The 17,831-nt window shown below is 43.3% G+C and overlaps 1 protein-coding gene across 3 annotated transcripts in view; it reads left to right on the top strand.

Moving 5' to 3' along the window:
* Positions 1 to 17,831, top strand: part of tns1b (tensin 1b) — a 302,397-nt gene that overhangs the window by 55,012 nt on the left and 229,554 nt on the right. Inside the window, exon 1 of one of the 3 annotated variants that reach the window (XM_029703059.1) lies at positions 7,626 to 7,775. The exons of the other annotated variants lie outside the window; for them this stretch is intronic. Within the exon in view, the coding sequence (XP_029558919.1) occupies positions 7,761 to 7,775 (15 nt within the window). The 5' untranslated portion in view covers positions 7,626 to 7,760. Of the gene's footprint in view, positions 1 to 7,625; positions 7,776 to 17,831 lie in introns of those variants that run through there. 3 annotated transcript variants of the gene reach the window in all.

The raw sequence follows: 17,831 nt of genomic DNA, 5'->3' as shown, positions 1-17,831 counted from the left end.
GTTAAACTCTGGACAGGTGGGATGTATACGAAGGGTACGGAGCAACAGAAGATGAACAGCATAGGGGCTAATCATTTTGGAGATGGGAAACGGGCCAATAAACCCGGGGGAGAGTTTGCGGGATTCCACCCGGAGGGGCAGATCCCGGCAGATCCCGGCTGGATCTGGATATGCAACGCAGGACACGTTAGATAAACTAGTAATATCATCAACCATGTGTAGTTAACTAGTGATTATGTTAAGATTAATGCTAGCTAGCAATTTACCTTGGCTTCTTGCTGCCCTCGCGTAACAGGTAGTCAGCCTGCCATGCAGGCTCCTCGTGGAGTGCAATGTAAGGCAGGTGGTTAGAGCGTTGGACTAGTAACCGGAAGGTTGCAAAAACGAATCCCCGAATCCCCACTGAACAAGGCAGTTAACCCCTGTTCCTAGGCCGTCATTGAAAATAAGAATGTGTTCTTAATCTGACGTGCCTAGTTAAATATAGGTGTAAAAAAAAAAAAAAAAAAAACATTCGGCTGCCTGAGATGAAACTGGGAGTATCTGTACTTTACTATTTCTATTTTTGACAACTTTTACTTTTACTCCACTACATTCCTAAAGCAAATAATGTACTTTTTACTCCTTACATTTTCCCTGACACCCGAAAGTACTCATTACATTTTGAATGCTTAGCAGGATAGGAAAGTGGTCTAATTCATGCACTTATCAAGAAAACATTCCTGGTCATCCCTACTGCCTCTGATCTGGCAGACTCACTAAACACAAATGCTTCGTTTGTAAATGATGTCTGACTGTTGAAGTTTGTCTCTGGCTATCCGTAAATTTAAAAAACAAGAAAATTGTGCCATCTGTGTTGCTTAATATAAGGAATTTGAAATGATTAATACTTTTACTTTTGATACTTAAGTATATTTAAAACACAAATACTATTAGACTTTTACTCAAGTAGTATTTTACCTTGTGACTTTCACTTTTAACTGAGTAATTTTCTTTTAAGGTATTTCTTTTAAAGTATGGCAATTGAGTATTATTTCCATCACTGGTTGTTTCATACTTTTGATGTCGTCACTATTATTCTACAATGTAGAAAATAGTAAAAATATAGAAAAACCCTTGAATGACTAGGTGTGTCCAAACTTTTGACTGGTACTGTATGTTATCACATTAACTTCTCATAAGATCACATGTGATCACGTGAATTCATGTGGGTTTTCCGTAAGGACTGTCTCCCCCTTCTCCAAAGCGAGGCATCTGTTTCCTCCACAGGAGTTAATTCAATTACACCATACAAAAACAGACTTTTTAGCACAAAGGGAAGTTCATGTGAAATGGAAAACCAATGTGACGGCCACAGTTTTGCAGCCAGTCAAGCGTGCCCCTTTACAACTGCCTATGGGGATATTTGCATAAGGCACCGCCATTGGACAGAATCACTATCGCTAAGGTTACTATTGCACTTGTGAAGAAACACTTGTCAGAAGTTGAGTGACAAGGTAAACCCCTTCAAACCAACCTACGCCTTCTTTCAATGTAACGAAAACGTGGTCTGAGTCCTGATAAACATTCCTTGTGTTTTAGTCTCCAATAGCCCTGTCTTTTCTCCTAGCATGAGCTCGTCAATGCCCCGTGTCAATCCCAACAGGAGGAGCTGAAATATCTACTCCTTACTCACACTGCACTTGCCGCTGCACTACGCCACAAAGCATAACACAGTATAATATAAATCGAAAAGCTTTGTAAGATGTAATAATATATTAACATGCATAGGATATCATACATTTTGTCCATTGTCCACTCATCATTAGCCTTTGCCTTCAGTGATCATCATCCATATGTATTGATGCATTAACATGGATGTCACGGATAGCACATGTGGAGTGTATTGAGTTAATGTATAACCACATGTGAGTCTGCCAAGTAACTCTCATTGGTTTCTTGGAAAGCATCCAGGAGATGACGCAATCCACGGTGCGCCCTCGCTAAGGGGGTGTGGTGTGAACTCGGTGAGGTGACAGTGTACCCCAGGGACTAGCAGCCCTAAGGGGGTGTGGTGCTGTGTTTACAGCAGTATCCAGTTCTCTCTCACACATGCACACACACACACACACACACACACACACACACACACACACACACACACACACACACACACACACACACACACACACACACACACACACACACACACACACACACACACACACACACAGACAAACACACACACACACTGTAGTTAGGCCCCCCTGTCCACTCTGTTGTTCTGTACAGGCGCTTCCTGCTGGGGACACAGTGTTTCCTGTGCAGAGCCTGTTGATGGAAACTGTTTTTTTTCTCCATCCATGATGGTGTTGGAGAACACACCCCATCCAATCCGCTTGCAGCTCTACTGCTTCCCCAGCTGACCTGGCCGCTGCTAGGGAACAGATTGTTCTGGGTGTCTTTGTTTATACCGGACACACACACACACACACACACACACACACACACACACACACACACACACACACACACACACACACACACACACACACATTTTGGGTCACTTTCACACACAAACTGAGTTGAACACCATATCAACACCTCCCCTGCTACTTTCTTTACATGATATAATCTCTCCTTATCTGAAAATCACCCATTTCTATGTAGTTGTTGTGATAGAATAGAGGCGTATAAAAACATGGGCGTCCGTGACGTTACAGTAAAGGCGATGATGATAAGAGGTGTCAACACATCTAGTGTGTGTGAAAGAGAATGCAGGATCGTGTCCCTCCTGGTGCCTTGTAGATTCGGGGGATAGAAATCCTACATATCTGCTTGAGGATATCACTAGGAGAGGCATTTGCCAAGCAATCCCTGGGAAAATGAAAACACGACTCCATTGTGGAAGTGCCATAAATCTATTTCAGCTTCAAAGGAGGTCTAGCCGACTTGAATGTTAGCACTGTGTCATGCCGCTAACTCATCTCACATTCAATGGTGGATATAGGAGAGTGTTGTTTAGAGGTCGACCAATTATGATTTTTCAAAGCCGATACTGATTATTGGAGGGCCAAAAAAGCCGATACCGATTAATCGGCCGATTTTAATTTTTTTTATTTGTAATAATGACAATTACAACAATACTGAATGAACAGTATTGTATACTGCTCAAAAAAATAAAGGGAACACTTAAACAACACATCCTAGATCTGAATGAAAGAAATAATCTTATTAAATACTTTTTTCTTTACATAGTTGAATGTGCTGACAACAAAATCACACAAAAAGAATCAATGGAAATCCAATTTATCAACCCATAGAGGTCTGGATTTGGAGTCACACTCAAAATTAAAGTGGAAAACCACACTACAGGCTGATCCAACTTTGATGTAATGTCCTTAAAACAAGTCAAAATGAGGCTCAATAGTGTGTGGCCTCCACGTGCCTGTATGACCTCCCTACAACGCCTGGGCATGCTCCTGATGAGGTGGCGGATGGTCTCCTGAGGGATCTCCTCCCAGACCTGGACTAAAGCATCCGCCAACTCCTGGACAGTCTGTGGTGCAACGTGGCGTTGGTGGATGGAGCAAGACATGATGTCCCAGATGTGCTCAATTGGATTCAGGTCTGGGGAACGGGCGGGCCAGTCCATAGCATCAATGCCTTCCTCTTGCAGGAACTGGTGACACACTCCAGCCACATGAGGTCTAGCATTGTCTTGCGTTAGGAGGAACCCAGGGCCAACCGCACCAGCATATGGTCTCACAAGGGGTCTGAGGATCTCATCTCGGTACCTAATGGCAGTCAGGCTACTTCTGGCGAGCACATGGAGGGCTGTGCAGCCCCCCAAAGAAATGCCACCCCACACCATGACTGACCCACCGCCAAAGCGGTCATGCTGGAGGATGTTGCAGGCAGCAGAACGTTCTCCACGGCGTCTCCAGACTCTGTCACGTCTGTCAAGTGCTCAGTGTGAACCTGCTTTCATCTGTGAAGAGCACAGGGCGCCAATGGCGAATTTGCCAATCTTGGTGTTCTCTGGCAAATTCCAAACGTCCTGCACGGTGTTGGGCTGTAAGCACAACCCCCACCTGTGGACGTCGGGCCCTCATACCACCCTCATGGAGTCTGTTTCTGACCGTTTGAGCAGACACATGCACATTTGTGGCCTGCTGGAGGTCATTTTGCAGGGCTCTGGCAGTGCTCCTCCTGCTCCTCCTTGCACAAAGGCGGAGGTAGCGGTCCTGCTGCTGGGTTGTTGCCCTCCTACGGCCTCCTCCACGTCTCCTGATGTACTGGCCTGTCTCCTGGTAGCGCCTCCATGCTCTGGACACTACACTGACAGACACAGCAAACCTTCTTGCCACAGCTCGCATTGATGTGCCATCCTGGATGAGCTGCACTACCTGAGCCACTTGTGTGGGTTGTAGACTCTGTCTCATGCTACCACTAGAGTGAAAGCACCGCCAGCATTCAAAAGTGACCAAAACATCAGCCAGGAAGCATAGGAACTGAGAAGTGGTCTGTGGTCCCCACCTGCAGAACCACTCCTTTATTGGGGGTGTCTTGCTAATTGTCTATAATTTCCACCTGTTGTCTATTCCATTTGCACAACAGCATGTGAAATTTATTGTCAATCAGTGTTGCTTCCTAAGTGGACAGTTTGATTTCACAGAAGTGTGATTGACTTGGAGTTACATTGTGTTGTTGAAGTGTTCCCTTTATTTTTTTGAGCAGTGTATAATACATCAATAAAATCAATTTAGCCTCAAATAAATAATGAAACATGTTCATTTTGGTTTAAATAATGCAAAAACAAAGTGTTGGAGAAGAAAGTAAAAGTGCAATATGTGCCATGTAAAAAAGCTAACATTTAAGTTCCTTGCTCAGAACACGAGAACATATGAAAGCTGGTGGTTCCTTTTAACATGAGTCTTCAATATTCCCAGGTAAGAAGTTTTAGGTTGTAGTTATTATAGGAATTATAGGACTATTTCTCTCTATACGATTTGTATTTCATATACCTTTGACTATTGGATGTTCTTATAGGCACTTTAGTATTGCCAGTGTAACAGTATAGCTTCCGTCCCTCTCCTCGCTCCTACCTGGGCTCGAACCAGGAACACATCGACAACAGCCATCCTCGAAGCAGCGTTACCCATGCAGAGCAAGGGGAACAACTACTCCAAGTCTCAGACCGAGTGACGCTTGAAACGCTATTAGCGCGCACCCCGCTAACTAGCTAGCCATTTCACATCGCTTACACCAGCCTAATCTCGGGAGTTGATAGGCTTGAAGTCATAAACAGCACAATGCTTGAAGCATTGCGAAGAGCTGCTGGCAAACGCATGAAAGTGCTGTTTGAATGAATGCTTACGAGCCTGCTGGTGCCTACCATCGCTCAGTAAGACTGCTCTATCAAATCATAGACTTAATTATAACGTAATAACACACAGAAATACGAGCCTTTGGTCATTAAAATTGTCAAATCCGGAAACTATCATTTTGAAAACAAAACGTTTATTCTTTCAGTGAAATACGGAACCGTTCCGTATTTTATCTAACGGATGGTGTCCCTAAGTCTAAATATTGCTGTTACATTGTACAACCTTCAATGTTATGTCATAATTAATTACGGCCTTTGTTAGCAATAAATGGACTTCACACAGTTCGCAATGAGCCAGGCGTCCCAAACTGCTGCATATACCCTGACTGCTTACACGGAACGCAAGAGAAGTGACAGAATTTCCCTAGTTGTAAGAAATTCATGTTAGCAGGCAATATTAACTAAATATGCAGGTTTAAAAATATATACTTGTGTATTGATTTTAAAGAAAGGCATTGATGTTTATGGTTAGGTACATTGGTGTAACGACAGTGCTTTTTTCGTTAAATCATCCCCCGTTTGTCGAAGTAGGCTGTGATTCAATGAGAAATTAACAGGCACCACATCGATTATATGCAACGCAGGACACGCTAGATAAACTAGTAATATCATCAACCATGTGTAGTTAACTAGTGATTATGTTAAGATTGATTGTTTTTTATAAGATAAGTTTAATGCTAGCTAGCAACTTACCTTGGCTTCTTGCTGCCCTCGCGTAACAGGTAGTCAGCCTGCCACGCAGGCTCCTCGTGGAGTGCAGTATAAGGCAGGTGGTTAGAGCGTTGGACAAGTAACCGGAAGGTTGCAAAAACAAATCCCCGATCGGACAAGGTAAAAATCTGTCGTTCTGCCCCTGAACAAGGCAGTTAACCCACTGTTCCTAGGCGTCATTGAAAATAAGAATGTGTTCTTAACTGACTTAACTGACTTAACTGGCAAATCGGTGTCCAAATATACCGATTACCGATTGTTTTGAAAACTTGAAATCGGCCCTAATTAATCGGCCATTCCGATTTATCGGTCGACCTCTAGTGTTGTTATTACTTACCTCCTATATCCCCACCCTTGAACTCCGACAGAAGACACTGTTGTCAATGTAACAAACTAAGGAACCAGTCAAAGTTCCAACAAATGTGTCAGGTTGAAACGTTTTCCATTTAGCGCCTGCTATAACACAAAGGGTGACCCTAGCCTGCCTGGCCCCTCATTGGCTCCTGGCTGTGCACCTGACCTCTTCACCACACCCCATCCCAGGTTCTGCTGACCATCACACTCTTCTCCCAAGCTATATGTTTCACTCTTTGAGTAGTACTCTAAAATAAATGTCTTTGACTTTATTGTGTAAATTCTTTACAGTTTTAAATGTATCCATTTTTGTTTCAACATAGTGATGGAAAAACAATACATATTTCTTTCATATCTAGAACATAGTGTGTGAAAAGGTTTAAAAAGTCAGTTAAAATCAACTAATGGGTTTATGTTTTGGTCTCTCAACTACAGCTGTTACTCTATCACATTTAGAGACCCTTCTCTCAGATCCCCTATCCATAGCACTTCTGGGTCATTCCTCTCTCACACTCTCAGCTTTAGACCTTGCTTCTAAATCCTGCGAAGAGTACCATGCCTGTATTGCCACTAAATCACACACAAAAGGTTATGTGTCTATACCTAATGGATTGAAGGTAAATCTATTCTTTACCATAATGAACTGACCGTAAATAAGTTGTGTTCCTTTTATCAAACAGTGTGGTGAGATATGGAGAGCTAAGTCTTGGCAGGTTGGCTGGCTGGAAAGGTTTCCACGTTCTGTCAATAATCAACAAGGACGTGAAGCGTCCTGGGGAGCAGGCTACCGCCTCCCCGCCAGCCACAGGTTAAACAGTGACCTTGGCCCAAAACATAAAGGAAAGAACAACAGCTCCTGGTGGACTCACTCTGCAGGTCGCTCCATGGTGTGATCCCTGAGAGTGAGACAACATTTCCACTGCTCTGTGTGTGTTGTGTGTGTATGTGCAAGCATGCCAGTCTGAGTGTATGTGTGTGTGTGCACGCTTGTGCCTGTGTGTGTGGTTGTGAGCGTGCGAGTGTTTCGGTCTGTCTGTGTGTGAGTGAGAGTGAGTGTGTGTGTCTGTCTGTCTGTGTGTGTGTTAGAGTGTGTGTGTGTGTGTGTGTGTTTTCTCTTTCCCAGTCTAACAATGCAGCTCAGGAAATATGTCAGGATAAAGGCTAGACTGCCAGGCTCTGTCTCTCAGTTCAGTTTGTGTTACTAGAGGGACTATGGCACAGTCCCCGTGAGCTCCAGGCAAGCCTAATTAAATATTCTGGACATTACCTGGTTCTGGACCTAAGAGAGGAGTGGTTGTCCTATAAGTGTCCCATTGAAAGCTCTGCAATGTCCTTCTGGCTGGTGAGTGCTCTGTTAACCACTTTGGACCTGGAGGGGGGTCAGGGATTGACTCTCTCTTGAGAGGGCTGCATTCAGTCAGTAAACAACTAGAGAGAAACTGCAGCATGGTTTTACGTAACATTTAATCCAATGTTTTAGACAATGACTTTCCATTTGCAGATAAGCAACAGGGGATTTTAGTGATTGGATATTGAAATAACAGCTTTTTGAAAGGCCTGGTGCCTTGCAACACATATTATTTTTCTTTGAAGTAAACAAAATGAGGTCTCAGGATGTTAAAAGGAGGACATTTGTCGCTTTGTTCAAGATTGTGTCACTAGACAGCTTATCTCATTTAGTGTCACCATATTTTTCCATATTAGTTCAATAACGAGTTAAAAACCTCTATGCTTTGCAGACATACAGCACATGTAACAAAAGGCTTACCAGGTTGTCAACATGTTTGCAGGCTTATTTGCAATACTTTTATGTATCTCACTTGCCTATGACTTGCCCAGCTCCCTTTAACAGTTAAAAGCGTATATGTCAAAGAAAGTGGATGAGGAATTTCTCATTTGATTTGGAACTATGTTAGAGTCAAGTGCTCAAACAAAGGCTTGGCTGTGCAGTTTTAAAGCCATGGAGATAGAAGATAATGCATATGGTTCTGTCTCTTTCCTTGAATACGTTTGAGAGGTCTGTCTCCGCTGCCCATCTCAACCTTCTTCAAGCTCTGGAGTAAGGACCCTGTCATGGTTGAGTTGACATACAAAGACAGAGTTTCATGCACTCAGAGAAACAATTAATATGACTGGTTCCAAATTTTGATAGGATTTTCTTTTGGATTTTGATATGATTTTTTTTTTTTATTGGAATCCTGTATGATTTTTTTTTGTCTAGGGTAAACATTATTATTTGGTATTTATTTTTAAAGGAGACCAGAGTTTATTTGAAATATTTTTTTGACAGGACAAATAGGGAGAGTACAGATAGGAAGACAGCAATAGAGAGGGGTAAAAAAAAGTGGTTAAGGGCACAGACAGTCGACTGAGGGGGCTTAAGTGGTCCGGAGTCGGGTGCTTAGACCGCTAAACCAGACTCCATCACACTGATAGGATTTTTCTATTTGATTCTTGTATATAAAAGCCTATAGGATAGAATCCTATAGGAGTCCAATAGAAATGGTTCCAAAATCTGATAGGATTTTTCTATTGGATTCTTGTATTGGAATCTTAAAACCATATAGGATAGAATCCCATAAGAGTTCAATAGGTCACGGAAGCATGGCTCTCTCGGAATATGTCGTCTGAGTCGGTACAGCCACCAGGTTTCTTCATGCGTTGCGCCGACAAAAATAAACATCTCTCTGGGAAGAAAAAGGGCGGGGGTGTATGCTTCATGATTAATGACTCATGATATAGTCATAACAACATACAGGAACTCAAGTCCTTCTGTTCACCAGACCTAGAATTCCTTACAATCAAATGCCGACCTTATTATCTCGCAAGAGAATTCTCTTCAGTTATCTTCACAGCTGTGTATATACCCCCTCAAGCAGATACAACGACGGCCCTCAAGGAACTTCACTGGACTCTATGTAAACTGGAAACCATATATCCTGAGGCTGCATTTATTGCAAGATTGTTTTGATCACACGGACTGGGAAATGTTCTGGGCAGCCTCAGAGAATAATATCGATCTATACGCTGACTCTGTGAGTGAGTTTATAAGGAAGTGCATTGGAGATGTTATACCCACTGTGACTACCAAACCTACCCTAACCAAAAACCATGCATGGATGGCGGCATTCACGCAAAACTGAAAGCGCGAACCACCACATTTAACCATGGAAACTGGGAATATGGCCGAATAGAAACAGTGTAGCTGGCTGGTGTGTTTACGGACATATTCAATCACTCCCTATCCCAGTCAGCTGTTCCCACATGCTTCAAGATGGCCACCATTGTTCCTGTACCCAAGAAGGCAAAGATAACTGAACTAAATGACTATCATTCACGTCTGTCATCATGAAGTGCTTTGAGAGACTAGTCAAGGATCATATCACCTCCACCTTACCTGCCACCCTAGACCCACTTCAGTTTGCATACTGCCACAGACAGGTCCACAGACGATGCAATCGCCATCACACTGCACACTGCCCTATCCCATCTGGACAAGAGGCATACCTATGTAAGAATGCAGTTCATCGACTACAGCTCAGCATTCAACACCATAGTACCCTCCAGGCTCATCATTAAGCTGGAGTTCCTGGGTCTCAATCCCGCGATGTGCAATTGGGTCCTGGACTTTCTGACGGGCTGCCCCCAGGTGGTGAAGGTAGGAAATAACATATCCACTTCGCTGACCCTCAACACTGGGGCCCCACAATGGTGCGTACTCAGCCCCCTCCTGTACTCCCTGTTCACCCATGATTGCTTGGCCATGTACACCTCCAACTCAATCATCAAGTTTGCAGACGACACAACAGTAGTGAGCTTGATCACCAACAACGACGAGACAGCCTACAGGGAGGAGGTGAGGGCACTCGGAGTGTGGTGTCAGGAAAACAACCTCTCACTCAACGTCAACAAAACAAAGGAGATGATCGTGGACTTCAGGAAACAGCAGAGGGAGCACCCCCTATCCACATCGAAAGGACAGTTCCTTGGCGTACACATCACAGACAAACTGAAATGGTACACCGACACAGACAGACAGTTTCTTCAACCTCAGGAGGCTGAAGAAATTTGGCTTGTCACCTAAAATCCTGACAAACTTTTACAGATGCACAATTGAGAACGTCCTGTTGGGCTGTATCACCACCTGGTACGGTAACTGCACCGCGCAAGACCTTCCAGAGGGTGGGGCGGTCTGCACAACGCATCACCGGGGGCAAATTGCCTGCCCTCCAGGACAACTACAGCACCCGATGTCACAGGAAAACCAAAAAGATCATCAAGGACAACAACCACACGAACCACTGCCTGTTCACCCTTCTACCATCCAGAAGGCGAGGTCAGTACAGGTGCATCAAAGCTGGGACCGAGAGACTGATAAACAGCTTCCATCTCAAGGCCATCAGACTGCGAAACAACAATCACTAACTCAGAAAGGCTGCTGCCTACATAGAGACTCAAATCATTGGCCACTTTAATAAATGGATCACTAGTCACTTTAAACAATGCCACTTTAATAATGTTTACATATCTTACATTACCCATCTCATATGTATATACTGTATCTTATACCATCTATTGCATCTTGCCTATGCCGCTCAGCCCCCGTTCATCCATATATTTACATTAGATGTTGTGCATTCTAAGGGGAAGCCAACCAAAAAATCCAGTGTTATTGTAACATTATATGTATTATATGTCGTATTGTACTGTCTTTTAATTCAAAGACAAGAAGTTGCATGAATAAGAATCAAATCAAATAACTTAAGTGAGTGTTTTATTGAAAAAGTTGCATTGTACTGGTGGTCATAATGCAATTGAGCTTGCAGCCTTGAATCAATCCCATATTGTGGTGGTGAATAAAACCGAAATGAGTATAGAACTGTTGTTTCTGATCAACGAAATATTGTAATTAAACTATAATTGAATGGGTTCAATAAAGAAAAAAAGTTATAATAGGATTTTGATTGGTGTGACAAAATCCTACAAGACATCAAAAACCCATATGATCCAATAGGATTCAAAAGTAGTCCAATAGGATTCCAATAGGATTCTGATAGAGGTGACACAAAATCCTATAGGATTCTATTGGAAAACATTTTGGACTAGGGTGGAGCAGGATTGTGAATTCAGTATAGAGTATATTGTAGGTGCATGGTCCGATAGTTAGCCATCCATGCTCATGGGTCTGTTTTAGATGTATTCATCCCTTGCATTTCTTGCATTTCAGGTCACAGTGCTTGACTCACATAGAAGTCCATTTCCAGTTAGGGTTCATGGTATAGAGCCCCTCAAGTGGAGCATATCTCTATCAACAGTCTGGGTAGGATGTCTGGCTACTTAGCTCAGGGGTGCGTAACTGCAAAGTGTATAGTCACAATTGCCACCTCTTGTGACCACTGTCAGAGTCAGCTAACATTAGGGCTGACCAGCAAGACAAAACAATGGTCATGTGACCTCACAGATATGATTAAAAAATAAATATTTTTTGTATATGGTTTGCAAACACAATTTCATTGTTTGGTCAAAACTGAATGGTGATGGATATTTTCTTACATGGGGGAATTTCTGAACATGATCACAAAAACAATTTCTGTCACCCACATTTCTGACTGGGTGACTTATGTACAATGCAGTTGATATTTTATTGGAGATATGTGTTGAAGGTACTGTAGCCTACATGGTGTGTTGACCTCAAACCGTCTAACTCTCCGTCTCTCCCTCTCTCTGTATCTCCCTCCCTCTCTCTCTCTCTTCCCCTGGTTAATGCGTAAATGTCACTCTGCGAGGCGGCTGCACGGCTAATTACTTTATGGACCCAGAGAAAGTAATAACTGCTGGGTTCAGAAGGGGTCTTTCTCTGGCCCCCTTGGAAGTGACCCTGGAGCAGTCCTCCCTAAGTCCTTTACCTCTGTTTGTACATAAGAGGAAGCCCTCATTAGATTCCCCCCTCCATCAGTGTCACAATGGTATGTCCCATTTATGATTGAAATTTTGTAATTGGATTATATCTGGTTCACAAAGAGCTCCCTTGGTCGCTGTGCCTTTGGGGACTTATCCAATGCAGATAAGATCTGTTTTGTTTTGTGTGAAGCTTATATAGAACCATGCATGACACAGTGATGTTTAGTAGTCATAGGGTTTTTCATATGCTTTGATATGAGCAAGTTGTCAGTCAACTATCAGTGAAATGTAGCATGAGTGATATCACCACTCGCTGCAGTCATTGTGTCTTGGTGACAACATAGTAGGATTGACTGACATACAGTACCTAGCTTCTACATTGAAACAGTGGTGTAGGGGATCCCTCCCTTGATTCCCCCAGTCAGCCAGCACTATAGTCCAAACACAGACATGCTTGCCCTTCAGATCACCTCCCAGGCTTCTCTCAACAATAATGGCTGGGCTTCAATGGAGATTGGTGCGGAGGGGGCAGCCGTGATGCGTGGGGATACAGTAGAAGTTAATAAAAAATCTATTGCCTGGAACCCCTCAGACTTTTGACATTATTGTCAAATACATGATGGAGCACCTAGGGAATATACTTTTATAATTTCCTAAGAATTTTTCCTTCCTTAGAGGCCTTAATACGAACACCATTTCAGCCCCCAAAATTTGTATTTTTCTATGATGAAAACTGACAAAATGTCTCGACTCGTTGAAACCTCATACAGGAGATCTTGGACCTTGTTTTCATTTCCCCCTCCTTTTTTTCTCCTTTCTTGTCATTCCCTTTCTTTCCCATTTTCAACTCTACTGTACAAGTCCTTAATTTTGGGAACAAAGCACAGCCAATTAGGACTTAATTCAGTCCACCACACAGCCTAGGCTGGACCACTTCTGGGGCCGCGCCTTTGCAGTCCCATCCAATCCGCAGTCTCCCCTCTCTGTTGCTGGTCTCTCATGCCTACTTAACGAGTGTAAATTAAAGGGTGGGACAGCAGCCATTTTGGAATCTACATGTCCTTTATCGTTCCTCAACAGGAGACACTAAACATTTCACGTGTTAAGGCTGTGGTATCGCAGTATTGTGTTCAGTAGTTAGACATGAAACCTATCCCTGAATGAGGTGTAGCCTAGTCAGAGAATCAGGCGGTGATGTCACAGACTCCCAGGAGGCCCTTGTGGCTCTTTGTTCCACTCCCAAGGGGTTAGGGGAGTAAATTGTAGGGATAGTGGGATTTTGTTTGAGAGGGTACTTCATTGTACCCCAGCCACCTCTCTTAGCATTCTACCCTGCAGACCCACCCCCCAATCTGCCCACATTATATGTTCGCTGGCCCTATATCCCCCCTCATTCACCACTCACTCTCACCAACTGAACAAAAGCAGAGTGTTTTGTTTGGGATCCCGGTATTGGATGGGGGAAAGATTGGAATTAGTCTTGTCTTGTTGCTTGTACAGAGGCATCTATATGCATACTTAAGATAGAAAGAGGTCGTTTTTGGAGCCCTCACAAATAGCGAAATGAAAATTGTTATTTCATTCCGACCGTCTTTCTGTCACACGTACACATTTTGCAGAACTCTCAATCCTCAAAATGGGCTCCATCAATAAAGGGAGGGAAAGGGTTAATTGCATACATTAATCACAGGCACTTTATTGAGGACTGGGTCATCGGCGAGTAAATTCCAAACCTAAAGTAATTGGGACATTAAATAAAAATGTCACCCTGTTGACTGAAATTAATTTGGATTTAAACTGAGCTTTACCATTGCAGGGCTTGGTTTGAAATGCTTCCATTTAGACAGTTATATGTGAGTAGCATATGGGGCTCTTTAACTAGCCTGAGTATGCACAACACACCACATGATGTCATTGGAGCACAGACTTACCTCACCACTCTTGTATTGGCAGGTGAATCTCTGCGGGACGCTTTATCACCGGGCGGTCCTAAATGAGTCGCTGTGGTGGCGCTTAGCAGGCCTGGGAAAAACTCTTATGGGAAACTCTGGGATAGGTTCTGCAATTGGAGGAGGGAATTCCTTGTCTGGGCACGGCTGGTTTAAGTGGTAACTTGTCTCTAGTGGCTAAATTAAATAGTTGTGGTTTGCTCTGTGGTAGTGGCATCTCCTTTCACGGCACAAATCAAATCCAATTTTATTGGTCACACACATACTTAGCAGGTGTTATTGGGTGTAGCGAAATGCTTGTGTTCCTACTTCCAGCAGTCCAGTAATATCTAACAATTCACAACAATACACAGAACAATACACGGAATTAAGAAATATATAAATATTAGGACGAGCAATGTCGGAGTCCGGAGTATAAATATATATATATATGTGATGGGATTTATAGCCATTATGGACAGGATGTGGATATAATATTTGGTATATCTGTAGAATATGTAGGATACAATAGTATATATACAGCATTAGTTGAATAGGATGGCATTGACTAAAATACAGTATATACAGTAAGAAATGAGTAAAACAGTATGTCAGCATTATTAAAGTGACCTATGTACATAGGGCAGCAGCCTCTAAGGTGGAGGGATGAGTAACCGGGTGGAAGCTAGTGACAATGACTATCACAACCGGCCGTGATTGAAAGTCCCATAGAGCGGTACACTATTGGCCCAGCGTGGTCCGGGTTAGGGTTTGGCCGGGGTAGGCCGTCAATGTAAATAAGAATTTGTTCTTAACTGACTTCCCTAGTTAAATAAAGGTTAAATAAAAATATAAAGTTCAGGGCAGGGTACTGGTTGGAGGCCGGCTAGTGATGGCTATTTAACAATCTGATGGCCTTGAGATAGAAGCTGTTTTCCAGTCTCTAGGTCCCAGCTTTGATGCACCTGTACTGACCTCACCTTCTGGATGATAGCGGGGTGAACAGGCCGTGGCTCTGTTGTTTGATGTCCTTGATGATCTTTTTGGCCTGACTGTGACATCGGGTGCTGTTGGTGTCCTGGAGGGCAGGCAGTTTTAGATGATTGCGATGACAAGACAGTTAGCATTCAGATATGTTTCACCCACCAAACCAGCAGCTGTGACCACACCTCTCCCACCTTCTTCCAAAACACCATCATCCACTTCCCTTTACATTCTCACTGGAACAATGGTCCCCCAATTCCCCCAGCCTTTTGGCTGGTTTCCCAGAACAGGCTTGGCTTTACCTTAGCTAAAGTGAAACTGTGTGTCCAGAACCCATTGTTTCCCCCCTCTGGGGAGACAGGAAGTGTGCAACATTCAGCACAGTGTCCTGTTCCCTTCTCCGATGCCTCTCTCTGTCTCCTTGCCAGCATTGTGCGATCGCTCCTACTATATCCCCGGTCCTTATCGCATTACATTCCCTGCACAGCATACCTGATGTAGATTGCATTTTTGTTACATGTGTACACCTATAAAGTAGTCTTCAGTTGTACATATTGGGATATCTACACTGTAGCTTCATCCTAGTTTTCTATCATGTGAGGAGAATCTTTCCTTAAATGGTGGATAATATTCAGATTCAGAAAACTTGAATGTCCTCAGAGAGGCAATTCATTTTGCAGCAGTCATAAAACATATCACATTAAAAGCACCGCCATATATATATACACTGCTCAAAAAAATAAAGGGAACACTTAAACAACACATCCTAGATCTGAATGAAAGAAATAATCTTATTAAATACTTTTTTCTTTACATAGTTGAATGTGCTGACAACAAAATCACACAAAAATAATCAATGGAAATCCAATTTATCAACCCATGGAGGTCTGGATTTGGAGTCACACTCAAAATTAAAGTGGAAAACCACACTACAGGCTGATCCAACTTTGATGTAATGTCCTTAAAACAAGTCAAAATGAAGCTCAGTAGTGTGTGTGGCCTCCACGTGCCTGTATGACCTCCCTACAACGCCTGGGCATGCTCCTGATGAGGTGGCGGATGGTCTCCTGAGGGATCAACTCCCAGACCTGGACTAAAGCATCCGCCAACTCCTGGACAGTCTGTGGTGCAACGTGGCGTTGGTGGATGGAGCGAGACATGATGTCCCAGATGTGCTCATTTGGATTCAGGTCTGGAGAACGGGCGGGCCAGTCCATAGCATCAATGCCTTCCTCTTGCAGGAACTGCTGACACACTCCAGCCACATGAGGTCTAGCATTGTCTTGCATTAGGAGGAACCCAGGGCCAACCACACCAGCATATGGTCTCACAAGGGGTCTGAGGATCTCATCTCGGTACCTAATGGCAGTCAGGCTACCTCTGGCGAGCACATGGAGGGCTGTGCGGCCCGCCAAAGAAATGCCACCCCACAAATAATAATAATGAGACATTGGATCATATCTGCCGTAAGCTACATATTATATTATTCTACATATAGTCAATAAAAGGTTGCCAAATTCTGTAAAATGTCTTTAACTTATTCCTCAAGCAGTAAGTGATTTTCTCCAGTGGGATACAACTATTAACTTCCGATAGCCACATTGCAACGGGCAGGGAGGAATTCCATTTCCATTTCAAGGCAATACATTTCTTGGCAATCGCTAGCAATATTTCTGTTAGCTTTATAGTATGGCTTTGCCTAAGATTGGTGTTAGTAAAGTTACCCAGTAGACCGATCTCCGGGTCTAAAGGGAATGCAACCCCGTGAATTGAGGATATGGTATCGCATACCCCCTGCCAGAAACCGTGTCGTTTTGAACACTGCCAAGTGGAATGGCAGTGTTCTGAGCCACATCTAAAACATAGGGAGGCGATATCCGGGTTGAACTTGTGCAGTCTGGAGTTCAATGTGGATGTAACACTATCCCTGCATAGGTCACTCCATAGACCCTCATAAAGATTAATACCCAGATCTTTTTCCCATCTAAGTCGGGGTTTATCTAGCTCAGGCAGTGTTAGTCCTGACATAAGAGCATCGTAAACAAGGGAAATGGTCTTGAACAGTGGTTGGTCTGCGTGGCAGAGTTGTTCAATAGGTGACATCTTAGGTAGGTTCCATTGTCTCTTGAGAGTCACCCTAATACATTTTCGTAGTTGTAGGTAGCTAAAGAAGTCCCTGTTAGGCAAGTGGTATTTCTGTTTCAGCTGATCAAAAGACATAAGAACTCCCTCCTCATAACAATGCTCTAGAAGAGTGATCCCCTTATCAGACCATGGTCTAAAGTTACTATTCTGGAAAAACATAGGGATCAATCTATTGTTCCATAAAGGGGTTTTAGGGGAAAGGAATCCCCCTCGTCTGAACAGCTCATGCAGTTTGCACCATGCCAGGACAGAATGTATGATTAAAGGGTTGTCTGTGATGGTTTTTATAGATGTTCTGTCCCATTTGTAAAACAATTCTGCCCCAGTGTCATCATTTACCTCAAGCTTTTCAATGTTCAACCATGAGGGAGAGGGACCATTGTCAAACCTCTGAGCCAGAAACCTAGACTGTGCAGCCCAGTAGTACATTCTAAAATTGA

The sequence above is a fragment of the Salmo trutta genome, chromosome 20 (genome assembly GCF_901001165.1).
Source record: "Salmo trutta chromosome 20, fSalTru1.1, whole genome shotgun sequence".
Taxonomy (NCBI): Eukaryota; Metazoa; Chordata; class Actinopteri; order Salmoniformes; family Salmonidae; genus Salmo; species Salmo trutta.
Note: the sequence above shows the minus strand (reverse complement) of the source record. Positions and strands in the feature narration are given on the sequence as shown.